Source organism: Engraulis encrasicolus, chromosome 3 (assembly GCF_034702125.1).
Source record: "Engraulis encrasicolus isolate BLACKSEA-1 chromosome 3, IST_EnEncr_1.0, whole genome shotgun sequence".
NCBI classification, from domain to species: Eukaryota; Metazoa; Chordata; class Actinopteri; order Clupeiformes; family Engraulidae; genus Engraulis; species Engraulis encrasicolus.
Window position 1 is genome coordinate 33,870,279 of NC_085859.1, and position 27,500 is coordinate 33,897,778.

Here is a 27,500-nt window from a genome sequence, read left to right on the forward strand (position 1 = left end):
TTCAGCACGTTCAACAGGAATTCAAAGAAGAAAAACTGAAACTCTTCAATAGTGGGAGTGTGTCTATGCATATAAGTATTGACAACACAGAGTATTCCTTGGGTAAGCACTTCAATTGGTTTATTTATGTTGATTTTTTTTTATTTTTTAGATTTTCTGATATAAATTATTCTGAGCCTCTAAAGCAGGGGTATTCAATTAAATGTCAACGAGGGCCAGTTTTTCAAATTCCATCCAGTAAAGGGGCCGAACTATATGTATGTATTATATAGTAATCGACTGTCAGTGAAAAAAATATGGAAACTTCATTGAAGTGTGGGGTTTGGGAATCCTCCCCCAGAAAATGTTGCATTTCTTAGATGCAATTTCCTGCATTTTAATATCCTGTGTCCCATTTCAGCTCGATACGGAACCCGTACATTTATCTCTAAATTCCGAAAAACTATTCCGTATTTCAAGGGGCTTTTGGGGGGCCAGAACCTTGCTGTCCAGGGGCCGCATCTGGCCCCAGGCCCGCCATTTGAATAGCCCTGCTCTAAAGGCTGAAGGATAAGAAAAATAATAGAGGGTGTCAATAAAATGAGAGCTCACTTCACATAGAGTGCCCTCGATTGATGACGTTCATGTAAACAGAGCGTGTGACCCTTTAGGCCTACCTGAATTGTGGGCTTCAACTCTACCATAAAGACTTGAAAGGCAAGAGAAACTGTTATTGACGTTTATTTCACAATGATTGACACGAGTTATGTGATGTATGAATCTCTTTGGCGCAGGCTCCCGTCTTCTCATCGAATAACCATGGTAGGAGTGCATGTCCTCCTATCGGAGATGGAGGTGGGCGTAGCCTGCCCCCTTCAGACGGGAACCAACTGGTGACGGTGGTAGTAGGGGTGGAGGTGGCGTCTGAGTTGGCTTGAGCTAGAAGTAGAGAACAGTTTGAGACGGGATATTTTTTTAAAAGCATGGACAATGATCTATTGGCTGAAAGAAAGGATGAATGAGTGACGTAGAGGGAGAATCCCAAATGCGTGGGTTGATTCGGTGATTGACAGGATGCTGAAGTGAGGGATGCCTATGGGTTCACCGTGTTTCTAAACACGATATTGTGAGGTGGGGCAAGAGACTGGCAGCCAACCACGTGAGCTAATATTTTGACCGCAGTTAGTTTTGCACTGGGGAAGTAATTCGAATCTTCCTGGTAAAACTACGCAGTAGCTCCAATTTACTAAAACTGTGTGCTCGGTTCTATTCCGTCGTGCAATATGGATTCACAGTTACATTGAATGTGTTGCAGGCATTGAAGAAAGACTGGGCTACTTTTCAGTGACTAGACCCAGGGATGCGTCGAAACGTCAGTCACTTTGTGCACCAAAAAAACAAAAACAAAGAAAACCTCGAATAGTACTGTATGTTGTGTGCTCCGGTCATCCCTGGGTCTAGTCACTGAGAAGTAGCCCAGTCTTTCTTCATTCTACGGTCTGGACTGTGAGCATCACGGGCTGAAGCGCAAGACATGCTTCCTTTAAGTGTTGCAGGCATTCTTTCAACAGCAATCTGCTTAAAGGAGAGGTCCTGGCAATTTCAACAGGCAGATGTATTGCTCATGCTTCCCATGACATGGTGTATGTGTATGGTGTGTGGGTAGTGGCTGGAATGGGTAGTGTGTGCAAGACAACTGCCTGTTTAAAATTGGCGGGAATTGTCCTTTAAGCTTTGGTAATAAACTCCCTGCCTCTTTTGCTCATCAGGAGACGGCATAACAGTCACAGGACACTTTCAGAACAACTCGTCTCGTCCAGTCAAGCCCACATACTGTCTGTACCAGAAACAGATCTGCTTCGCAAGCAAGGAGAGGAAGGTCAATACTCGAGACATTCTGACAGAAGAAGGGGATCCTGTCGAGTCGTCCTCATCCGCAAATGTCACTAGAGTGCTGAGCATTCCAACAAACGTCCCCACCACTGTTCTCAACAGTAATATCCTGGCAATCGAGTACAGGCTTAGGGTAGGTATACCACTTGGCGTTTTACATTTCTGCATGCCCAATAGTAGAATGTAATCACAATACAACCATTTCAAACCATACAGCCATTACATTTAAAATGTAATAATCACATTACAACCATTTCAAACCATACAACCGTCACATTTAAAATGTAATCACACTGAGCCCCCCACATTTGGGCTTGCCTGCCCACCGGGACCCCGGTTCCAGTCTGGCCGGGGTCATTTCCCGGCCCTGCCCCATCTCTCTCTCCCAATCGTTTCCTGGCTAATCTCATACTATCCTGTAATAATAAAGGCCAGACTTTTGGGCATCTCCTCATCACTGATCAAATCTGGAACCTCTGTGTCAGTTGCATGTGAAATGGCAATGCAATGTGCATGCTTTGCTGCAGTTTATCATCATTTGCAACTTCCATATTCTATGGCTAAAAGAAAAAAAAGTACCCATAATAATAATAATAATAATAATAATAATAATAATAATAATAATAATAACTTGGTTTTATATAGTGCCTTTCAAGTAACCCACGGTCACTTTACAAAAGAGATGGGCAGGGGAAAAGAGGGAGAAGAGAGGAGGGGCTAGAAGTGAGGTTGGGGGGCAGGGTGGTTAAGGGGCATGGGCCTCAGTGAATAAATGTGATATTAGGTGCTTTTTGAACGTATCCAGTGTGGGGGCTTGGCGGATATGGAGAGGTAGACTGTTCCAAAGGGTGGGGGCAGCAACACTGAAGGCTCTGTCACCAAAAGGCAAATGAGCCAAAAGGACTGCCTTTATCACTAAAGCATATCTCCCCGCTCTACGTGTAAGATTCATACTGTACTCCATCTCTCTGTCCAGGTGTATCTTGATGTCAAGTATGGCTTTGGCCCCGTAATAAAGTTTGATGTGGAGCTCCTTGCGCCAAGACAGGGGCCTGGGCAGCGGGCCCTACCGCAGGACGAGGACGACAGTGCCATGGGGGCATCCGGGGGTCAGAGCCAAGAGGAGTCCTACACATTCTCTTACTCCGACCCCCCTCCTGCTTACGAGGAGTATGACATATACCCCAGCTCTACTGATGCCCTACTGAAGAAATGAATGGGTGAAAAAAATAATGATGGGACTCTGATGAAAGGAAAAACACTGGTGCAAATGTAATGTACGTTTATATTTATACAATCTGTAGTTCATATCATATTTAATCTGTAGTTTGTTACAGAATATTAGGGGTGCAGTATGTTCACAGTTCTGGGAATACCCAAAGACACATTGTTTTTTTCCAGTGTGGTGTGTCACGTGTGCCATGTACAAAATGCTTGTGTCAAGGACATGTTTTCAATGAATACATTTTGCCAGCAAGATGACTCAAAAACAGGCATCATTGTCTGTACTGTAATTTAGGTTTTAAAAAAAATAAATCTATATGGTCTTGGTAATATGCCATCGAAGAACACTTAGAAGCAACAATTAAAGGGAATTTTGGAATTTCAATATGAAAGTAGTGTACAATGGAATTAAATAAATGATGTTCTTTACAATCTGAAAGTAGTACCGTCACAACACACTGGTCCCTGGGTTCTGCTGTCATGACATGTGGACTGGTATGTCCCCTGGTATCTCTGGACACTGCACTGTTGGACATGGCAAATCATCTTTCCTCAGCACACATTGATGTGCCATCTTGGATGAGTACCACTAGCTGAGCCACTTCAGTGGGCGATAGACACCACCTCATGGTGCCTACATAGCAGGGCTTAACAATGGGCACGATCGTGATGAAGCAGTGCTGCTTTTGCTAGGCAGCGCGCATGCACACTGCACGTTTGAGGCATTCTGGTAAGAATTTTCTAACCACAATGCATCAAACTGGCAAAGTGTGCATGTGCGCTGCCTAGCAAAAGCAGCACTGCTTCATCACGAATGTGCCCATTGACTTTTTTGCTTATTGGCAATGGCCACTGAGGCTACTGACTTTCCTGAGACACTAGCCATTCAGCCCTTCTATAGCTACTTCTAGCTGTTCTTCTTTCCTCTTAAACACAATGTGTTTAAGCTCAGAAGATGAAATACTAAAGGAAGGAGATCTGTGCTTTTGACATAACTTCCTACATGAAAATAAATCAGACCATTATAAGATGAAAATTAGAATAGCCTAGATATGAAAATTGATGTAGGGCTGCACAATTGATAAAAATGAATAGAAAATGGGTGCCATGTTAGGTGCGACGATTAAAAATCGTGGCCGTGGCAATTGAATCGTGATCGCACAGGGGGCAATACAGTGACCTACCGTCGTGCATCCTTTAAGCCAGTGGTTCCCAACATATGGGTCGGGACCCACCTTATGGGTCGCCAAAGATCCACAGGGGGTCGCGGAGCCCTCTTGATTTTAAGGGGTTTCATTTTAAATATATATAGCCCATGTTGAATAAAAGACAAAGCATTTAACTAATAAATGCATAGAAGCAACAAATTGTTACATTAAACATTTATTCTATATTTGACCAAAGACGAATTGAGGAATAAAATAACTAAAATTAGTTTTCGCAGGAAACAGAGGGCATCTTGTGACTCCGTCTCGTGCGGGCGCTCGCGTGGTTGGGTCACCAAAGCTTACAATAGTAAGAACATGGGTCCCTTAAGAAAAAGGTTGGGAACCACTGCTTTAAGCCACAACATGTTGACAGGTTGGTATTTCTGGCCAAAAACCTGTAGGCCCACCTAAGCTGCATGCTACTGCCTTTTAATGATTAAAATTCCATTTTTCCCCTTCTTCATCCCTTATATAAATTCTTGGTTATATTTCATTTTGTGATTTTAAATAATAATCTGCACACGTTGTTTATTGTTTAAATAATCGTGATTGCAGTAATAATGATTTCAATTTTGAAACAAATAATTGTTATTGTAATTTTTCCCATAATCTTACAGCCCTAAATTGATGTGACAAAGAAGAATTAAACTACTAAATCAGGAAACAAAAGCTGTGGCTTTAAATGAACACTGTAGTCTATAGTAGAGTAGGCAACGGAAACCCTAGAAGGCCAATATGAAGGGAGACAACCTTCAATACACACAGGGAACAAAAAGGGGAGATGAGCTACTGTAGGCTGAGGATGTTTCAGATGTGTTTTTAGCAAAACACACGCACATGCACACACATTTGGAATTTGGAGACTTGCTTGAAATGCCAAACCTGGCTGCTGCAGTTGTTGACTTTTGTGACTCAACTTTGCAGAATTCATTTCATTTCAGTTCGACCCACTTAATGAAAATAATACCTTCTGTAGAGGTTACCTAGGCCTATATTTCTGGATATGTTACAGTTAAAGTTGAGGAGGAAACAGATGCGGTGGTATCCAGACAGCACATGAACTTAAACATTAGGTTCCTCAAGAGGTCCTGTCCTGAGTCAGAAAATGGTTTACTAGCAGTGTAGCTCCTTTTCAGCCCCATTTATGCCTCACCCGTGCAAGAGGGCAGTCCCCAATGGTGCCCTTAAGGAACGGTTCGGCGGGACGGCATGCTCAGGGTACCTCAGGAATGGAGGAGGATGGGGGAGAACAGTGGTTGATTACTCCCGCCACCAACCTGGAGCGTCGGGAGTCAAACCGGCAACCTTTGGAATGCCAGTCTGACACCCTAACCACTTACCCATGACTGCCCTAAAACACAGGCATTACTTGGAGTTTACACAAAGTCTCTTTTTTTATTTTTTTTATAGCTGATCCATAATGGGGCTGCCATGCGCACAGAGTAGAACTACAGTAGGCTAGACATAACTTCTTATATGAAAACAAATCAGGGGTGAATTTCTCAAAACCAAAGTTGCTTACTACATTAGCTACTTTGTTGTTTTCAATGCATTTTCCCATTGGCAACTACCGAAGTTGCTAATAGGCTAACAACTTGTCTTTTGAGAAACTCACCCCAGACCATTCATTGAGGGGCGGGGCTGGGTTTGTGTGATGTCACACGCTGGCCCACCAGGCCTGCCTTCTCGCAGGGCACAGCTGGATAGCCTACTTCACTTGCGAAGAAGAAGTGGAACCACTCCCAACGCAACCACTGCAAAACTTCTCAGTGGATTGGCATCAGGATGCGGTTCTTGTTGCTAGTTGCATGGACTCAAATTACGCGACTGCCGTGATGTTGCCCGCGGGTCGCGTGACAAATTCTTGCTGCCGCACTTTCCACATTTAACTTTTAGGCTACCCTCACCTTTGCTGCAAAAATGCCTTCGATTAAAAGCATTTCACTCGTGTACGACCCTGCTGTGAATGAAAACAACACTTTCAGCAGTGGCGACTACATTTCTGGGCGTGTTACGGTTGAAGTTGAGAAGGAAACCGAGATACAGTCTTTATTAGTGCTCTTGAAAGGAAAAGCAAGAGTTTTGTGGACTCGACGAGTTGGCCAGATTACCATTGTGTATTCTGACCAAGAAAAAATATTCAAGGCGGAACATTTCTTCGTCCAAGACAAGAAGAGTGACGGTAAGATATCTAGTCATATGGTGCCCCCCTAAGTCTGAAATGTAGAACATCGTGTCCAGATGCATAGCTTACGCTCATTTCATGTCAAAAGGGAAGCTATGGTGGCACTATGCATCAAAGTGCAGGGTTTTTGTTTTCGTATTCCGTTTTTCCGTAGCCTTTCAGTAGGCCTAGTCGGATAGGCTACACTGATCAAAGTCGCAAAGTTTTTTAGGAGCCTACATGTCCTTTCAAAGTAGCCTAATCCCTTACATAACAGGGGACAGGGGTGGGCACATCCCCCGCACCCAGTAACAAGTCCTGCCTCGCTCCCCACGAGCTGCCCCCCAAAAACAAGTCCTGTCTGACCCCCCCCCGCGAGAAATGTCCTGTCCATCAAAAGGAAACTGGCCAGAAAAAAGGCCACAATATATTATCTGCTTGTGTCTTGTATTGATAGAATAAATGCAGGTGGTGATTAAAAAAAACAAAAAAAAACAAAGGCCTATGCAAAAAAGTGAATGCCCATTGGGAAACTCCAACTCTCATTGTCATTGTGACACAGCACTCCACAGCACACAAGTGAACACTGCACACTGCAAACAATGAAATTGCATTTATGTCTCACCCGTGCAAGGGGGCAGCCCTCAGTGGCACCCCATGGGGAGCAGTGCGGTGGGACGGTACCATGCTCAGGGTACCTCAGTCATGGAGGAGGATGGGGGATAGTACTGGTTGATTACTCCCCCAACCAACCTGGCGGGTCGGGAGTCGAACCGGCAACCTCTGGGATGCAAGTCTGACGCCTTAACCACTCACCCATGACTGCCCTTATGGGCATGTATCATTAGGTAGCCTATTTAACTTTCCCTGTTCATGTCACTCTGAGTCCTGGCGAGGGAGCGCACTCTGTAGTCATCTAGGCCTAACAGCCTAACACAACATCATCATGCAATGTGAAGTCTGTTCTTTTGTTAGTCAGGTACACTATGTTAAGATATATGCGTTCGTTCAATTTTTGTGGGGATTTGTAAAACTTTATATTTTTGGAATCCTTAGACCCTAAAGAATCAGAAAAGCGATGTTTGACAATTTTCAAAAGTCATTAATGCAATAATTTTGGGTCTTGAAAAAGTGGACCCTATCATGCTAAAAACGCCTAGGCTAATTTGCTAATATCTTGATAAATTGAAAATGAAAGTAGGTTTGAGGTAAATATTTTTATAGGAAAAGTTGTTATTCAACATCCTTAGATAGTTCAAAGGGCCCTCTATACAGATTTACCACAAATAATTTAGTTCAGGGCCCAATTTTCATGGATTTTTCATTCAAAAATTCGTGTTTTTTTTTAAGAATTTACTTACATGCCTCACCACACAAATTTTCCAGTTTATCAGTTACATTGCAGTACAGGGGTTTTTTTATATTAAAAGTTTCCTTCAATGTTGTGTGTGTCAATATGCAAAGGAGGTGTAATGTACCTAAATATGCGCTAATTTACATGGACACCCAAATTTGACATGTAGACACAGGCCCTAATGTATTAAGCAGAGACTACACTTTTTACATAGACTGAGAGTGTTTGGTGTTCGACAGAGGATAATGTTGTTACTTTTTTACCATGCTGTCCAATCCAGTGGGGTGCACAGACATTTTGGGGGTCAAGTGCTCGAGGTGGGGGGTGGAGGGCATATGGAACTTTCCGGCTGCCTTACTAGGACACCATCAGTTGTACCTTAAGACACGGCTTTATAAATTAGCTGTACCAGAATGGCAATGACCAAGTCGTAATGTATTACTTAAGGCCCAAGGTCATAGTAGTGTAGTACAATAGTAGTTAACTTTCAACGTCTATTACAGTGTGCCACAGGAGGTACGGCGTGCATTAAGGGGCTACATGATCACGTCAACATGGACCACAGTACATTGTGAAAAAAAATCCTCAAAATAACTCAAAAAGGGCCTTTTTTGTCCAGTAGGGTAAAGGGGCAGGTGCTTTAGCACCACCACGTTCCTATCTGTGCAAGCATATGATACAATCACTGTTTGGTTTGGAAATCTAACAGTATACTGTAAGTCAAGTCCCGAATCAACAGACTGATCTGCACTGAAAGTAGTGGGGGTGAGGCAGCACCCCACCCTCCAAGCAACAAACTGTATGAATAGTCTGTACTCAGGAGGTCAGTAACGGGGAGTTACTGTTTACATGTTTGCAAATTCCATTATTCAAAATACAACATTTTGATAAGAGCTGTATTTCCTTACAGTTACTACTTTGTGGGTGGTATCTGGTAATGAAATTACATTTACTGTGAAAGTAAGTGGTAGTTTCTAAAATTACGTTTTGATTTTGATCATTTCACACATTTGATCATTCCATGCATTACCATAAACCACAGTGACATAATGTGTTGGTGTGGCAGTGGCTGTGTGTCTGACAGAAGGAAATGAACATGATGGACTGGACAGCGTAAGTCTTCATGCATTTGTCTCCTGATCAATTATCTACCTTCATTTGTCTGTCCCTGCTGGTAACACTTAATATCCTCCTCGGCTGAGTTTCCCAAAAACCTAACTAATACTTAGGTAGCAGGGCTGAAATGGGTTGAAACATTAGGCTGGGCATAGCCAAGACAAATCAGAACAGGCATGGAAAGAGACAATGAAGCCTGTGGCAACATTTTTAGTGATCTATTACAACCTATTTTGACCACAAAAGACAAAATCAACATTTAAATCTGACTCCGAGGTCAGCTGTAGTGGCATGAGGACTGATAGAACTGCACTGAGCAGGCCAAAATCATCGCCAGTCCACCGGGCAAATGCCCTGTAGGCCTTATGGCCAATTAGGTAGTGATACTAAGTATGAGGCACCCCTTAAACAATATCAGGGGTAGACATCAATTCAAGTTTATACAATACCTTTCCTTGCACATGCATATACCTGTACAACATGCTTAAACATAATACACGTGTAAGGAAAAGTAGTGTATGTAGGCCTATAAGCTTTTAGTGATGATGTGAGACCTATTCCTGATATACTGACAAGGGGCCGACTCATTATTAAGTGGTATGTAGCCTCTTACTGCAGATGGGCCTGTCAGCAGGCCTATTCACTCTTTGCTGAAAACAATCAACTGACAGCATAACAACATTGCTATGAAAATACAGGGAGTCTTCGGTACAGTAAACGATTAAGACTTGGTCGTACTTTGGTGACAATAAGGTTATAACAGAGGGACTGTGTTAAGGGGTTAAGATTAAGAACGACTTAATACTAATTTATTTGGGGAACCTTAGCCCTGGACAATGTGCAGCACCATCCTGGACAATCTGCTGCACTACAGTGTCTCACAACACTGGGCAGCCTTTCTACCCAAAGGGAACTTGGCAACACAGTGCAACTTACAGTACTAGAGCATTGAGCATCACCCTGCACTATGACACTTTTGTACTTGGGAGGGATTACCTAAATTGCACATTATTACTCTTTTCAATTACTTGCTGATTTCTTTTTGACAGCTAAGTGAAAGTTTCTATGTAGGCCTATGTATGCAGATGTGTCACTGATATGCTGCATTTCTGCAGTTTCTTTTGTACATGCCTATGTTGATGTGTTTATAAATAGGCCTAATATCTTTGATTTCTGTGATGTGTATTATAAAGGGTGTATATTCTGGACACCTGGATTTCAACTACGGTAGAATCAATAGATTCCCTGTACACACACACACACACACACACACACACGCGCGCACACACACACACACACACACAGAGAGTTAACATGGCGGACCGCTAAATGATTCTCAAGTAGTGACGGTGACAATGAAAACGAGGATGATGCTCCTTTCTGATGCTGTGTAGGCCTGTAAGAAGAGTTCATCCCGCTCTGAGAGATTAATCTCCTCTGCTATAGAATCTATCTGCACCCAACTTTGCAGGCCTATTATTAGCAAGAGTGTGAATGTTTGTATCAAGGGATTTGATGATCTCATTCATGATTTTGTATGACATCATAGGCATAAAAACAGTCTGAAAAGCCATTTTGTAAGGTCATTGGCAGTATTTTCTGATTTACTGGATAGACTTATTTACTTTATTTTTTGGGGCTTTTTGGCCTTTATTATTATAGGACAGTGTGAGAGTAGACAGGAAATGATTGGGAGAGAGAGATGGGGGAGGATCGGGAAATGACCCCAGCCGGACTCGAACCGGGGTCCCCGTGGGCAATGTAAGCCCAAATGTGGGGGGCTTAGCACGCTGCGCCACAGCGCACCCCCCCCCCCCCCCTCTAAATATTTTTGTATTTAACATAGGCCTATTTTAAAAAAAAAGTAATAATTTTAAACCTGGCTTTTTCAGGCAGACAGATTAGTTGCTTCAAAGTATATGCAAATTAGTGCATATTTAATTAGATATAGCCTAATAAGCATATTTAAACATGACATTAAAGAAAACTTGTAATACATTTTGTTCTAATATTCACATGATTAATCGACTGGTAAAGTTTCATAGCGATATCTGTAAGTTTAAAAATGTACCCTATTTACCTGTCCTGTCTCGCCTTAAAACAAAATAAAACATAACAAAAACTTAAGTATGGGTCACTGATCATCCAAAAATGTATGATAATATTTTCTCTCATCCCACATGACAAATTGATTGCTAAAAAATAATTTATAGGTATTCCTGAAGATGAGAGATTGAATAAATTGGTATTAAAAGGTGGCCATTTTGAAAGCCCTATATGGTCACCATAGCGACCCAAAAAAATTGTCAAACATCGCTTTTCTGATTCCTCACAGTCTAAGGTTTCCAAAAATATATAGTTTTCATAATCCCCTAAAAAATTGAACGAAATTACACAATATACCTGACTATGTTGGATGTAGTAAAATCAGTCCCAGGGTTAACCAGGCATGTTTTGATGTGCAAGCCTTATTGTCAAATAAATTCAAATTTCTAGGAAATGAGTTTTGTTGGTTCCAATCTATTTTGTTTCATTTCTAAATATGTGTAGACTATGATGGATAGAACAATAATATTATTTCAAAGGGTAAAATGAATACTTAACCATGAGATTGTAGGCCTATGCCTCATTATGAAGCTATATACTTTACCAATGCCATTTATTTTTTCTCTCTTGAAAAAAATCTGCCCCCTGACCCCAGCACTGGCATCACTGCTATAGATGCTTTGGTTGATGCCCAACAGGTTGTTGCCATTGTGCAACTTATGCGCATAAGCATCCGTACACCTCCAGTCAGTGATAGGCCACAGTGCTGCCACTATTGGCACCCTTGACGTTTAAGTACATTATGGGACATATCTCAAGACAACAAATAATAAGGTCAACCATGATTTTTCTATAGATAGCGTGCGGTTGATACTAAATAAAAAAATTATCAACAGAATTAAATACTAAACTATGAGAGGGAAAAAAATGAAGATGGTAAAGCTCCCGGGATCACTGGTATTGGCACCCTTAACTGGATACCATTGTGGAAATCTAATTTGACTCAATTATGGTAAATCGCAAATGGGAATCACCTTTCACTAATTGCTTTTGCCCATAGAACATGAATTAGGCAAGGAATTATGATATTTGTGTTTAAATAGCCACCAGTTACATCTTGTGTGTCTTTCACCAATGTGAAGACAGAGGAGCTACCTGAGGACACCAAAAATACTATTATTTGCAAAAACAAGACCTCCAAATAATAAAAGGTCATCTCAAAAGACCTTGGTATACAATTTTCAACACTGTGTTATGTTATTCAGAAATCTGCCAAACATGGGGCTCTAAAGAACATCCTTGGATGTGGGGGATAGGGGAAGACATTATGATAAAATTCTTTGGAAGTCGGTGCAAATAATGAAAAAAACACAGGGACTAACATCTACAGACCTGACTGTCAACTTTGAACTGTCTTGGGTAGTTTTTTTCAATAAGCACCCCGTGTTAGACACTACACAAAGTAGTGCCTTTTGGTTGGAGACCAAGGCAGACCACATTGCTTAATAAAAGTCATAACAGGGAACACCTGACGGCTTTATGAGAAAATACAGGCCTAGCACAGCCCTTTTAAGAATGTTTTAAGGTCAGATGAAGCAATAGCACAGTTTTTCAGTGACTCACACAAACAGTATGTTTGCATACTCTGCAGGAAAGTCTTTTAGGAAAAGGACACCCTACCAAAAATCAAGCATGTTGTCCGATTCATAATATTATGTTACCCCATTGTTGCATCAGGTATTGGAGGCTTTGACCATATCACAGGTATCATGACAGGCATCACAGGTATCATAATTTACAGGAAAATGTGTAACCATGGCAAGAACACTTGGTTTGAGTTGAACATCATGTGCACGCCAGCAAGACAAAACCCCAAAGAACACATCCAAATGCACAGTGGATTGGTTGTAAAATGAAAACCAAAACTTTCAGAGGCTGCCATGGCTGTCTAATTGTGTGCAATTAACCCTTGAAGGAGGTTTTTTTAAGTGTTTTTGCTTGAAATTACAAAATGCATTTGGAAATAAATACTTGGCAATTCTAAATATCTTATAATGTTCAATTAAAAGATCCTGATGATAAAAGTTGTCTATATTTCCACTTATTTCTGGATATATTGCACACTTTGTAAAGAAAACTAGACTGCCTGTGCAGTTGACTTCAACTGCTTAAGGTATATCCCCGAAACGCAACGCTTCCAGTCCCCCATCATTCCTACCACTCCCGTCCACCTTTTCATAAAGGTATATGATAAATACAAAATATTAAATATTTATCATTTATGATAAATTGAAAAATTAAAAATGGAATATCTAAAAAACTCATATTTTAAAATGGCCGGTTTCTTGTCTAAATATAGCCTGTATGGTCATAAACAACACCTGAAAATGGGGTGTTTGGTTATTTTTTCATTTAAGAGATAATGGGACATAAAGGTTGAAATGAGTTATAATGAAGAAGTAATAGAGTAGTGTCAGGGACAGGACTGGACTGGCCATCTGGCATAACGGCCTGCACCCTCGTCGGTCCCTATTCCAGGTACTGAAAATCTACACAGCTTCTGCCCATTGTCAATGGACACAGTGGAAGCTAGACCATTTTCAGCATTCAGAGAAGGCAGGGTAGAAAGAATAAACTCAGTAAAGGAATATTCTAAATGTTCAAGCATCAAAGAGTATGTTGTAGCTATATATGATGGCAACTAGTGGCTAGCATGTGTTGAGGAATGTATGCCGAGCACTGGAGAGGTGAAACTGAACTTCCTGCATCCTCATGGACCATCTCCATCCTTCACATATTCCGATAGACATGCTGTCATGTGATATTACTATGGCATTACCATATTATTACTAGGTGATTTGTATGATGCCATATTTTTGAGTCCCATTATCTCTGAAATGAATAAAGAACCAAACACCAGCATTTCAGGTGTTGTTCATGACATTGCAGGCTACGTTAAGACAAGGAACTGGCCATTTTAAAATATGAGTTTTTTAGATATTCAATTTTTAATTTTTCAATTTATCATAATTCATATTCTGAGGGTTGTTGTATTCCAAGCTGATTGTGTAATTTGTAGAGCCAGAAAAGAGCTTTCAAACAACACCACAGACAGCTTTTTGTGACTAACACTGACTGATATAATCAAGGCTGAATGTATAGTGTCCTACCCTCACATGTGAACCTTTCCTAGTCTGTTTCTCCCTTAATATTAGTGTCAGATTCAAACCAATGCAGTTCTGGGGTGCTACCTTGCTAATAAAAAGTCACACCAAGTATGATTGAAATCCGGGTCGGTCGGGTCCCAAAGTGTCTGATTTCACGTGAAATGACCCATAGGCCCAGTTATAGATAATCTGCATAATTGATTAGAGAACCCCTAAAGCTACGTTCACACACATCGCTGCTAGTTACTAGGTTCTTTATTCTTTATTCATTTAATTATAACTCATATTCGGAGGTTTGTTGTATTCCAAGCTGATTGTGTAATATGTAGAGCCAGAAAAGAGCTTTCAAACAACACCACAGACATCTTTTTGTGACTAACACTGACTGATATAATCAAGGCTGAATGTAGTGTCCTACCCTCATTTGTAAACCTTAGCTAGTCTGTTTCTCCCTTAAAGGGACACTGTGTGAGATTTTTAGTTGTTTATTTCCAGAATTCATGCTGCACATTCACTAATGTTACCTTTTTCATGAACTTACCACCACCATCAAATTCTAAGTATCCATTATGACTGGAAAAATTGCACTTTTCATGTATGAAAAGGGGGATCTTCTCCATGGTCCGCCATTTTGGATTTCCAAAAATAGCCATTGACTGTACTTGGACCGTACTAGAAAATATTTGTTTATTGCTTAGTAAACTTTCATGTAAAGATCAAATTTGGCAATAGGCAGCCCAGTTTCAATGAGCAGCATATTTGCAGTACCTTTTTTGACAATTTCCTGCACAGTGTCCCTTTTAATATTCATGTCAGATCCAAACCAATGCAGCCCTGGGGTGCTACCTTGCTACTAAAAAGGCACACCAAGTATGATGGAAATCCGGGTCGGTCGGGTCCCAAAGTGTCTGATTTCACGTGAAATGACCACTATACATATACACTGTAGACTACATTGAATTTTGCTTGGCAAGTGTGTCTGCCTCAGCCTCAGAACATTAATGGTGAAACGCTTTTGTGCTTCAGAAGGAGACTCATCAGTCCAGCAGGGCCAACCAGAAAATGTCGGTGAGTACAAAAATCACAAGCGCAAAACCATAGTTAATTCTTTGTATACTTTACAGGATACAAACCAGTGGTGTAGTCTACGTAGAACGCGGGTATACAGAGTATACCCACTACTAAATTTCAGGGATTTCAGGGATACCCACTTAAAATTGATTTATCCATTATTTTGAATAGCACAAATATATACAGTATACCCACTTCAAAAAATGCTCCAATATACAGTATACCCACCATAAAAAAGTAGACTACACCACTGATACAAATATAGTGAATCTTTCTAAGGGACAGGAAGGCTAATGACATCTATATTTCCTGATCTTTCTCTGTAGGGCCAACTGTTCTTCCTCGTGGGGTCCATGTATATCCTTTCACACTTCAAATTCCTCCAGAGTAAGTCCCTTGAAGTTGAAGACGTGTTGCATTTTTGTTTATTGTTGAACGATAAACACAAAATAAATAATACCAACCAAAATCATGACATCTTTACAGGGATATGCCTTCTTCTTACGATGGGAACGCTGGAAAAGTGGTTTACTCCCTGAGAGCGAAGCTGGCACGGCGAATGCATTTAACCTCAAAGGAGAAAACAGAGATCACTTATGTCTCCAGGAATCTCATGCCCCTTCCAGAAACGGATGTAAGACCTGTTTTGTACACCTTCTCTGCTTTTATGTTGACGACATTTTTAAGAAAATAATCCCTTTTAGTCTTGAATCAATGTATTGTACATGTAAATAATGTGGAGTAATACACTCAAACAATGACACAGAATGTGTCCCACTTTTCAAAGCAGTCAGACATAAGCCTAAAACACGGATATTCAACACAGAAAAAGTATGAAGTTTTGTAAACATGAAAAGTGAAAACGCATTGAAAGATAAACGAGGCCATGCACATTCTCATTACTGTGTAATTGTTTGTGGTTTGTGCTCTGATTTCCTCTTTGTTGGCTCTTTGCAGGAGTCGCAGTCTGGGTCTGTAGAGAAAAAATTGAGGTTTCTGAACTCTGGAGATATCTCATTCGATGCTAGCATTGATGGCACACATTACTACACTGGTAGGTGTCGGCAGAAACTTTTTTCAATGAGGAGACTGAGTACTGAAGGAATTGGCCATATACTGTAAACGAATGAGGACAAGTTTGTAACGTAGTATGACGTGTCTGTGTCTATCCCCCCTTATTATGCAGAGACAACAGGCAATTTTATGCCCAAATCCAGGGCTCTAAACTAACTTTTTTCATCACCAGCCAAAATGGCTAGTAGGCTGTGGGCTAGATTTCGTAGCTCCTTTAGAAAACGAGTCTCACAAGTCTCACTCTCGAGTGGCAACTTGATTTTTCTAATATAACCTCCTGACAATATGTGAAGCAATATTCTGGCTGTTGCCACGCTGAAAAGTTGCACGTTGATATTAAAAAATAATGAAAATAAAAAAGACTGGGGATGACGTCACATAATGCACAGTCAATGGGAAGTCTCCGCCCCTCAAAGTTGAAAAGGGAATATTTATCCGCATATCTGACTTTTTTCATAGGCAGATAATTCATCTAATCCTTGAAACAACTTTGGCATTTCATTCCTGACCATTTTCTGTTACTGGAAAAAATAACACAGCTTGCATTTCTTTACTGACACGTAGTTTTTTGGCGAATTGATCTACCCCCGTCACCTCATTGATCTATTGCTTTGAGGGAACAGACCTGTCCTCTTTTTGGCATTTATCTCTCGTTGCCTAATGATGGTCAGACAACCGAACACTAACAGCGAAAAAGAGCACTTCTGAAAGTTTGAGAGATTTTTTTTTTGCATGTACACAACAAGTGAGCCCACTTACCCCCCAACTTGTAACTTTTTGCCATGAAATCTGACGGGTCCGGGTAGCATGCACGCACTAGCTGTATTCTGCCTCGTTGACTTTGCATTGACGTGACGTCACTCGGTTGGCTAGTTTTTGTTGTCATTTTTATAAATCAATTTGCAAGTTTTGAGGATGGCAACAGCCAAAATATTGATTAATGGGTTGTCAGGGGGTTATATAAGCAAAAATAAAGTTGCCACTCGTTAACACCAACGAACTGACAAGATATGAGACTGGGCCCACCACCTATAGTAGATGTTAATTTTACTAGCCAGACACACTCACTAATGGGGTCAAAGTGGCTCATCAGTTGGTGTTGTCCACCAGCCAAACTGAAATTTCACCAGCATTTGGCCAGTTGGCTGGTGTTCATTTAGAGCCCTGTGCCCAGCTAAACAAACTGCATCCCAAACATGTTCTTGTGTCATTGCAGAAGTACACCCCATTCCAAATTATTAAGCAAATGCCATTTTCCACTTATTGTCCTTTAATAGTCAAAATAAACGACAGTCACCAACCATATTTTTCAAGTCATCAACCATAAGTGTACAAATCAAATGTTTTTGAATGGACCTTCCAATAATATTTTTTTAACATTTTGTGTCAAAATAGTCTTGAGAAACGTGGCTTTAATATCTTCCTTTTCATACCCAAAAACCAACGAAACATGTTCGTATAATCAACTTTGCATGCCCGTTTCAATCTGGTAATACACTTACCAGCACTACTCCTCATTTCATATAGCAGACTGGCTGCACGCTGGTGTATTCCGGGTTGAGGTGTGATGCCTTTGCGAGTTAAGTCGTGGTCCTCAACGGCAAAACCATGCCTAACCCTAACCTGTCAGTAAAGCAACGTTTCAGCTTACTTTTGCCAAGAACAGTGAAACAAGCAAGGGAAATGGTGAAATTGTAGCGAAATTGTGCCCAGACCAAAACCATCCCTAAACCGTTGTGGAGCACGAGTTAACATGCAAAGGTGTAGGGCACAAATGCGATAGACGGTTCAAGTCGACGTGTTATCTTACTTGTATGATGCCATGTTGCATACTGAGGTTTTCCAGCATTCAGAAAAGTTTTCCTCCTGGTGATGCAGATTCTACTGACTTTTTTTTTTTCACGGTTTATTTTAAGACTTTTCTTATTACATTCATAAGATGCAATTGAAATTCTACTGACTTTTGATTGAAGAAATGATTGCCATTACCCTGGTCCTGACCATCCCGTAATACTACCATTTCATTTCGTATTCATGGTCTGGGGGTTGTTTGATCTGACGCGCTTGCAGGAAGCGGGAAGGAAATTTCCGGAAAAATCAGGAAAATTAGTTGAACAAACATGTCTGACGTCCATTTAACAGACATGTCTGACAGAGCATCCTACCGTGGGATAAAATCCCACAGAAACTCCACAGAAAACAGGTAGCAGACGTAGTGCGGAGCCAAGTCTCTTGGCGGAAGTAAGTAGGATGGTGCAGGAGGCTAGATTGCCATTGCCTTTACCCAATAAGTTATCTTATTACTTATTAGTCTTACCAGTTATTAGTCTTATGGTGACACATGCAGTTAGCTTGACTATTAATAATGGCCATGCATCAGGAGGGGCTCAGAAAGAGTCAGGCTGGAGTGATGTTCAGGGTTGCCAGAGTGAGCAGTTTCTTGGCAAATTAAGCTGTTATAGATGACCATCTGCGGGTTTAAAACATTAGGCTTTTTTTTTTATTCATGGCAATAGAAATCAACAGACTGAATTCAAATTGGGCAGCATTTCGGAGCCTACAGGCAGCTTTTGAGCGTTCAGCTGACTGGAAATCATTAGTCACATCAGGCAACCCTGGTGATAACAATGACAATGAGTATACTGGCAGGAGTTAATGGAGAGATGATATGTCATTATTTTTCTGTCCCTGCTTACCTTATTACCTCAATGTCAGCTGTCCATCCAAGGCTTTCAGGCTAGCGAGTATGATTTTACTCACTTCAATTCAAGGGCACATACACTAGGTGGCATCGTGTCATACTCATTCCCCCCAGGCCAGGTTCCCAGGAGTCTGGTGGCTTCATTAGGCTAGATTGATTTACATATCTCTCTCTGTTTCTGCTGAAATTACACTGTACGTAAGGTTTTAAAGTACCATATTATCTGTTGTTTTATTTACAGAGAATTAAGGAGGCCCATTGCTTACTTTTGGCCTTTGATAAGAGCGGTATCACTCACTGCACAGGCAGCATTGTAGGGGTTTTTCAACAAATGATCACCCCCAAGAGCCTTCTCACACCAGTCTGTAAATTGTTCGGAAGAAAATGGTAGGCGAAACTGATGTTCGGACTGTTTACCACTTTGTATGTAATTCCTAACTTTATAGCAGTCATTGATTTGACTGTAAGCAGGTCATTGCTACCTTTATTATTTGATTGTACCTGACGAACAAAGTGACACTCTGAACCCGACTATAAAAGTGGAAAGTTGTAACAGCGTATGTGTGTTATTAGAATGACTTGTGGAACTCACTGGACAAGTTGCTTGACAGTGGACATTCCCGTATATATACAGTAATCATTTGTGAGGACTCCTAGGCACTTAGCCACTCCTATTTGAACCAGAGTAACCCTCCAAAAACACTGGAGACACAAGGCAGCATATTCTAAATGGCTTCCATGCTCAGTTCCCTTATTGGTTTGAGAGACTGGCTTCTTGCAAAGACCAACTTTTATCCCCCATTGACTATTGCCATTGAGTCATTAAGATCCACTGGGCTTTTTAGGAGGCGGCATGACTTAGAGCAGGCGTCACCAATGTGGTGCCCACAGGCGCCAAGTAGCCCTCCAGGAGCTTCTGAGGTGCCCACCAAGATATCGATAGAGGATTTTGAATAAAGTAGCCCTCGGGTAGCCCTCAGTAGCCCTCGGGTAGCGCTAAGTAGCCCTCAGACCCCTAAAGGTTGGGGACCCCTGACTTAGAGACTGTAGCATCCATTCCCAAAGGAAGTACTGCAGGGGTTGTACAGGAGAGAAATACGTTTTTGCATATATTGAAGGCTTTCTTACAGTATAATCATGTAACCATTACATACATTTAAAGGTCAGAGCATGCTGTTTGGAAAATGGACGGAATTGCAAAAATATTCTTAAATCTAACGTTTATCGTTTACAGGAGATGTGTTGAAGATCACAGCGGACATCCACAACAACTCTGGTCGTGCCATAAAGCCCAAGTTTAGTCTGTACCAGAAGCAGAGTTTCTATGCTCTTAAGACTGAGCGCATAGATTATGAAAATATCGTCAAGGAGGTCAGGGAGCCTATTGAGAAATCATCAAAGGAATCTATGACTGTTTCATTGACCATTCCCCAAGATCTCCCCCCCACCACCCTCAACTGCAAAATCCTCAAAGTTGAATATGTTGTCAAGGTAGGCATCTGGCGATTAATCGAATATACTGTAATTGAATGAAACTTGTATTAAAAGCTTTCAGGAACATTGGGATTCAAGCAATAAAGGACTAACAAAAACCAAGACACGCCCTCCAGAATATGTGCAGGGATATGTACTTACATTATGTACTTTGTAGCACAAACAGACACACACACGCACACAAACACACACATACGCACAAACTTTCATTTTTACAATGACATTTCTATAATATTACCTATATTTCTATAATGACATACATTTCTATAATGCACTATACACAGTTAATGGTGATTTTGCTGAAATTGGTTGTAAAATCAATCTTGTGTGAACTTCTCAGGTGTATATGGATATCAAGTACTCAAGAGATCCTGAGGTTGTTTTCCCCGTGGAGATCTTTGCACCACCACTGGACAGAGGAGGAGCATCCGCGTCAGCATCCGCATCCGCATCCGCATCTGCAGCCGCATCTCCATCAGCACCACCACTGCCAGCAGCATCAGCATCAGCATCAGCATCAGGTGCCCTGGAGCCAGCAGAGCCACCACCTGCATATGATTCTCTCTACCCTGCCATGAGTGGCCTGTCTCTCACGCTCTAAACCAAATTTTGTCAGTATCTTTTTTCACATTATGTCCTTGCAATTCTCATAACATTTTTATACATTGTTACTTGTGTCGCCTGGAAGGTCCTCCCAAATGTTCTCTAAAAAAAATTTCTGGAGCCAACTGTCATTGTTTACAGGTCATTAGTCTTAAAATGGCAAATGTTACATTTCTATGATGTATTATTGGATTTTTAAGATGTGCATGTGCACATGTGTTTGTTTTATATAATGTTTGATTTGAATGTTTGATGATACAGCTACATTATGGTAGGGTTGGATTTAGGCTTTGTAGAAGGTATCCACGGGCATTAGAAAAGCAACATGACTTACCTTGCATTTTTTATATATTCTGTAGATATATATTTTTTTATCCTTCTGTCTGAAGGTCTCAGTAGAATACTCTCACGGACACATAGTGTTCTGGGTAGGGTTTCAGGCCCTTTAGGCAGTTGTTTCTGGATTGTTACTTTGAAAAGGTTAATGAGACTGAAGTCTGCATTTCTATCGGTAGGGACACATAGACGCGCATTTGGTCAAGCGAAGCAAACTTTGCCATTCATTACTATGAGGGAGGCAAAGGCAGGCGAAAGCAAGCAAACAGGAGCGAAACGAAATGATTAAACCAAGTTTAATATTATGCAAATGAGGAGCGAATTCGCCTGCGGCGGCCCAATCAAATCAACAACATAACTGTTCCATTCAATTTGATTCGCCGCGACGACCTGATGACGGTTAAGCTTTCAGAACACTGAATTTCGTGTCTCTTTCGCATCGCTCGTTTCGCCTGCTATGTGTCCCTAGCGTATGTTTTACGATGGCCTCACACTACTATGGAGGTGAGGAAACTGATCTCCTTTTCAGCAGTTACATCATCTCTGTCCTGTTCAATTCTTGATCTATTTTCTCAGCAGTAATCTTGATCTTTATTATTGATCTGTCATGTTTATCACTGTGCAACTACTATAGTACTATAGGTATATAAACTGTACTATAGATATATTCTCTTTAAAATCTACTGTATGATCCTCTTTATTTTGGGTTAAGTATCCTAGAAAATGACAGTGTTATCTAAAGGGTCATGACAATTTATCCCACCAAAGATTATGACAAAGCTACTCTATATTGCAGCCTACAGTGTTAGATTTTATAAGCACTTCTTCAAAAGTAAGTCCTGGATTTTCATGTAGACATCTCAAGTTCCACAAGCTGAAGTATTATACATGCTCTCTGTCTGGAGTTCTATTTGTCAAGTGTACTTTATCAAGTCAAGTGTACTTTATTGTCGAAAATCTATGTAACAGGGTTAGCACAGAAGTTTGAAATTGTGGTTGACCAGTCTCCAATGTGCAGTTTAACTAAAACATTTAGATAAGACATTGATAATAATCTCTTTCAGGCACACACACACACACACACACACACACACACACACACACCTAACTTACTCAGACATGAATTTACAATTCTTTCTCTGACACATTCATTCACAATATACTCGCTCACAACACACCCTCACACATATGCCATTTTCACTGCACTAACATACTGATATAGACATGTACTGATAGCCAGGCCGCACCCTCCTAGTGACGCAACACCATCGGCGTTGCAAATAGTCAGGTCAAGAGCAATGCAAGTACTTTCTGAGTTCCCACAAATGCGGGAACTCCTTTCACTTTGTCGGGAAGCAAACAACCATAAGCAAACCAAGGGAGGCGGGTCAACTATGCCGTTTGGGAAATGTTAATTATTATGCTCTTGGTCAGACCAAGTCTGGAAGAGATTTGAACGTTGATGATAATCAGGCTAATGTACTGATAGATTGATATGGAATAAATGATCCTGCATAATCTTATTTTTTGTCTTTTTGTAACTTTTGTGCACAAATGGGTGTAAGAAAATGGAGTGAAGATCACTGAAATTTCAGCAGTAAGGGTGACGCGTCAATGTACTAGCATATAGGCAACGGAAACCGTAGAAGGCCTATAATATAGGCCCTATATGAAGGGAGACAACCTTCAATACACACAGGGAACAAAAAGGGGAGATGAGCTACTGTAGGCTGTCAGATTGGGTATGCTTCAGATTTGGTGTGTAAGAGGGATAGGGTTCTTTTTTTGCAAACACACACACACACACATTTGCACAACATACTTTCACTGAATTAGCAGTTTTTTATTACATTGATGGGACTTTCTCAACCTTCCCACCAACACAATAATTTCCTGCTATCCTGGCCATATAATTAGAATATCATGGAAAAAGTTGATTTATTTCCATAATTCCATCAACTTTTACCATAACTTTTATGGATTGTAGATGCATTGTCCACACCTTGAACTATTCCAGGCATTAAATTGTACATACTAGTTTAATTCTAACTCACCAGAAATAAAAACAAATTCATTTCAATGGGGTTTCATTTCTGGTGAGTTAGAGTTAAACTGGTGAGTTAGCACCAAAATGTGGCATGGAAATCTACAGGGTTTATTGAAGAGTGAATTGAGGTTCACCAGACCAAACTAAAAAAACAGCAGACAGCAAAGCTTCCATAACTCCCATGCAATGCCTCTGCATTGACTTCAATGTTAAACACATCATGGCAGTGATTAAGACAAAGACAGTCCTAACCAAGTATTGAACATTGACATGTTATGTAGAAAGTACCAAATGTCAACTGATTTGATTTGATGTGACTCGAATTTCTTCCTTTTTTTTTTGAAGTAAATGGTGATTTTATTACAATATTCTAATAATGTGAATTCCCCAATTCATGTTTTCGTGATGGAGCTGGTTCAGCTGATTCATGTTGGAGCTGGAATGCCAAATTATGTAAAAATAAACAATTTAATGATTGGAATAGCTCAAAATGTGGACAATGCATCTACAATCCATACAAGTTAAACATTATTGATGGAATTATGGAAATAAATCAACTTTTGAAGATGAAGATGCCTGAAGAAGATCTATGATCGAAACGTTGCTCCAAATAAATTAAGTCTTTTGCTAGCAGTGTGCAGATCCTTTCCCGCTCCTACAAATAAATCAACTTTTCCCATGATATTCTAATTATATGGCCAGGATCTGCACATAAAATAGATTGTAAAAGAAGAAGAGAAATACATAAAGAAAAACAAGCAATGATGCATATGTATATACAAATACAGTACATTATCAGTCACGACAGTCTTAAAAGGCAGCCATACCAATGCTTCCACAGATATGATTGATATCTGACAGAGCTGCATCTGAGGCTTGTGAGAATCATTGCAATACAGTTTTGAGACTTTCAGACTTCCAGATGACAAACGAACTTAAACATTAGGTTCCTCAAGTCAGCCTATCCTGAGTCACAAAACGGTTTACTACTGTACCACCGCTACTCCTACGCTTTTTCAGCAATATCCTCAGACAGTCATTATATGCTACTTGGAGCAGGGGCGGTTTTAGGAAATCTGACACCCTGAGCAAAGAAGAATTTTGAAGTTAGAAATGACGCTGGGGCCCACCAGATGTCACCAGGGGCCTTGTCTGAGATGAGAAGGGCCCGTAAGCAACTAGAAAATACAGAATAATGTAACACGGCGATGAGGCCCCTGATTGGACGAGGCCCTGGGCATTTGGCCGACCTTGCCCAAGCATTGCAGAGCATTGGAAGTTGTGACAACCTGGTGAGGTCTTTGCTGTACTTTTTTTAAAATTAATATTTGGGGTGGGAGGTGACGAAATAACTTCTTTTCAGCAGTTATAACATCTTCTGTCCTGGTCAATTCTTCATCTGTGCTTTTTATTAGTAATCTTTATTATCAATTATTATTTATGTATTATTTACAACTGTGCAATATTATATGTATGTATCATCTTTGAAATATATGATCCTCTATATTTTGGTTGAGTAAAAATGATGCAAATCTACAGTGTTATCTCAACTGTCACCTCAATTTGTCCCACCAAAGATTACGACAAAGCTTCATTTAAGCCTACCGAGACAGATTTTACAAGCAGTACTTCAAAACTACTGACTGACAAGGCTATCCATGTACGTACAGTGGACTCAAGTACCCAACCTAAAAGAATAACATTCTCTGTCTGGGGTTGTTTATTTTTTACATTCATTTGCAATAAATAAACCTGAATAATATTTTCTGTCTTGTTTTTTTTTAGTGCGGTATGGTCGTAGGACTATAGAGGGTCACTGAAATTTCAGCAGAAAGGGCATGGTGTTAGTGTAAAGTAGGCAATGATAACCTTAGAATGCCTACGAAAGGGGACAACCCTCACTATGCTGGGAATAAAGGACCATGGGGAGATTAGTCACATGGTGCCACAACAATTGTAATGTAATGTGTGTTTTGAGAGCCTTCTGTGTAGCAACACACACCTGCTCAGATTTCATCAGCTCACATGCTCATCACATGCCCTTCTTACTCATCTTACACCGTCTTTCCCAGGTTACAAAAAATTCCACTGAGATGCAGGAAGGCCACTGGAGGGCGGAAAGAAGCCAAGATGACTCATCACACACGTGGTCATGTGATGATGCCCTGCAGGGCTGGCCTGTGGGAGAAATAGGGCCCAGGCACTTTTGGCTTAAAGGGGCCTCTCATAATTAGCGGCCCAGAACTTACTCAGTTGGCCCCGCATCCTTGTGGGCCCCAAAATAGGGGCCCACGAGGGTGCGGGGCCTACCGGGAAAAACCCGCTATGTCAGATGGCCAATCCAGCCCTGATGCCATGGCGACATAAAATAGACCCACCTCCCTTGCTCTTTACACACTTCACCAGGTGTGCTACCTGTGGCATTCTGGTCATCAACCAAGATGTGTTCCAGGGACTTAAAAATTAGTGTGTCGTACGACGCACTAAATGCAGACAATACCTTCAGTGGTGGGGATCGCATTTCTGGACGTGTTACCCTTGAAGTTAGAAAGGAAATGAAGATAAACTCCTTTTCAGTGAGAGCGGAGGGTAAAGCAAGTGTCATGTGGACTGAATTCTATGGTCAAATCTTTGTTGTTTTCCACGACAAAGAAACATGCCTCCAGCTGGAAACTATCTTCATTCAAAAGGAAAATACTGGTAAGAAGAGGATTGAAGTAGAGCACAGCTTGGTCAATTGGAACTCTTTGTCAATGCTTTATTTTTGTAGTTGCCACGCATGCTGTATGTCAATGATCTATAGTCACTGCAAGAGGGTCAGTCAAGACAGATCTGTAAGTTTGATCCCTGCTATATTTAATGTAAGGTACTAAGAGCAAGAAGAGAAGACAGTCCTGGTAACCACATTGTCTCCTTGATGTATCTTTAGATTCCGATGTCATTCCTCCTGGATGCCATGTGTACCCATTCACTTTTCAACTACCACAGCAGTAAGTATTCTTCCAAGTCTTCCAATGTTGGGAACTTTGTTATGAAAAAAAATGCAATAGGCCTTCTTTTTTAATTACCTTTTTATTACCTTTTTATTTTGCGCACTGCAGGGAGATGCCATCTTCCTTCAAAACCTGCACAGGAAAAGTTGTTTATTTTATAGAAGCAGAGGTGAAGAGGCCCATGCGGTTGGATGCCAAAGAAAAAGTGGAGTTCACTTATTTGTCCAGAACAAATATGGACTTTCTAGCCATGAAGGTAAGACAATGCCACTGGTCCTCTGACCTCTTACTCATGCTATTTGGACTTATTTATTTTATGCCAATTATATACTATGCCATGGCCATATAATTAGTTGATTTATTTCCATAATTCCATCAATAATGTTTAACTTTCATGGCATGGCTTGTAGATGCATTGTCCACATTTTGAACTATTCCAATCATTCATTTGTTTATTTTTACACATTTTGGCCTTCCAGCTAAAAAAAAAAACATGAATTGAGGAATTCACATTATTGGAATATTGTGATAAAATCACCATTTTCTTCTGAAAAAAAGACAGAAATTTGGGTCACATTATTCTAATTAGGCCTATATGGCCAGGACCTGTATACTTTGTACTATGTAGTTTGTGAGATCCTTTTGCTGTCCATTCTCTGTTTGCAGAAAGCTCAGATCGGAAATGCAGACAAGAGCTTTAAATTTCTGAACTCTGGAAGTGTCTCGGTCACAGCGAGAATCGACAGCACCAACTATTACTTTGGTAGGTGTGACAGTCACTTTATATTGCTTTGCGATCACCTTAAATAACAATCTAGACCATTATAAATTGTTGTAGAATTGTAGAATTCTAGATTATTGTAATACACGTAGACTAAAGGCAATGGTCTTAATTACAGATATTGGATCAATGTCTAGTTGTAGTAGGCTCAATCAGTGGTGGTTCTACCTATTTGGGGGGCCCTAGTCAAAATATAGACATGGGGCCCTCTGGGGATAACTGTTTGGGGCCCCTTCAAGTAGTGGGTAG

The 27,500-nt window shown here is 40.7% G+C and overlaps 3 protein-coding genes across 6 annotated transcripts in view; all 3 read left to right on the plus strand.

The window, feature by feature from the left end:
- Positions 1 to 3,777, plus strand: part of LOC134446033 (arrestin domain-containing protein 3-like) — a 7,061-nt gene extending 3,284 nt beyond the window's left edge. The window contains exons 4-6 of the mRNA XM_063195258.1: positions 6 to 102; positions 1,749 to 2,005; positions 2,849 to 3,777. Of these exons, the coding sequence (XP_063051328.1) occupies positions 6 to 102; positions 1,749 to 2,005; positions 2,849 to 3,088 (594 nt within the window). The 3' untranslated portion in view covers positions 3,089 to 3,777. The remainder of the gene's footprint in view (positions 1 to 5; positions 103 to 1,748; positions 2,006 to 2,848) is intronic.
- Positions 3,778 to 6,006: 2,229 nt separating this feature from the next.
- Positions 6,007 to 25,702, plus strand: LOC134446031 (arrestin domain-containing protein 3-like). Of its 4 annotated transcripts, XM_063195255.1 has the most exons (8): positions 6,007 to 6,486; positions 15,178 to 15,219; positions 15,549 to 15,609; positions 15,709 to 15,856; positions 16,180 to 16,276; positions 20,232 to 20,488; positions 20,832 to 21,102; positions 25,550 to 25,702. In XM_063195255.1, the coding sequence occupies exons 1-7, from the start codon at positions 6,225 to 6,227 to the stop codon at positions 21,090 to 21,092; spliced, it is 1,128 nt and encodes a 375-aa protein (XP_063051325.1). In that variant the 5' UTR covers positions 6,007 to 6,224; the 3' UTR covers positions 21,093 to 21,102; positions 25,550 to 25,702. The 4 variants fall into 4 exon arrangements, with proteins under 4 accessions (XP_063051325.1, XP_063051324.1, XP_063051326.1 ...); XM_063195254.1 differs by lacking the exon at positions 25,550 to 25,702 and having other exon boundaries at positions 6,008 to 6,486; positions 20,832 to 25,543; XM_063195256.1 differs by lacking the exon at positions 25,550 to 25,702 and having other exon boundaries at positions 6,008 to 6,486; positions 15,181 to 15,219; positions 20,832 to 25,543.
- A 123-nt stretch (positions 25,703 to 25,825) lies between these two features.
- Positions 25,826 to 27,500, plus strand: part of LOC134446034 (arrestin domain-containing protein 3-like) — a 4,672-nt gene continuing 2,997 nt past the window's right edge. The window contains exons 1-4 of the mRNA XM_063195259.1: positions 25,826 to 26,177; positions 26,407 to 26,467; positions 26,579 to 26,726; positions 27,137 to 27,233. Coding sequence (XP_063051329.1) covers positions 25,919 to 26,177; positions 26,407 to 26,467; positions 26,579 to 26,726; positions 27,137 to 27,233 — 565 coding nt within the window. The 5' untranslated portion in view covers positions 25,826 to 25,918. The remainder of the gene's footprint in view (positions 26,178 to 26,406; positions 26,468 to 26,578; positions 26,727 to 27,136; positions 27,234 to 27,500) is intronic.

Excerpts from the sequence above, each read along its gene's own strand:
- LOC134446031 (XM_063195255.1), top strand. The coding sequence starts at position 6,225 with ATGCCTTCGATTAAAAGCATTTCACTCGTGTACGACCCTGCTGTGAAT. Across the intron at positions 6,487-15,177 it reads CCAAGACAAGAAGAGTGACG|AAGGAGACTCATCAGTCCAG; the intron begins GTAAGATATCTA and ends TTTGTGCTTCAG. Across the intron at positions 20,489-20,831 it reads AAGTTGAATATGTTGTCAAG|GTGTATATGGATATCAAGTA; the intron begins GTAGGCATCTGG and ends TGAACTTCTCAG.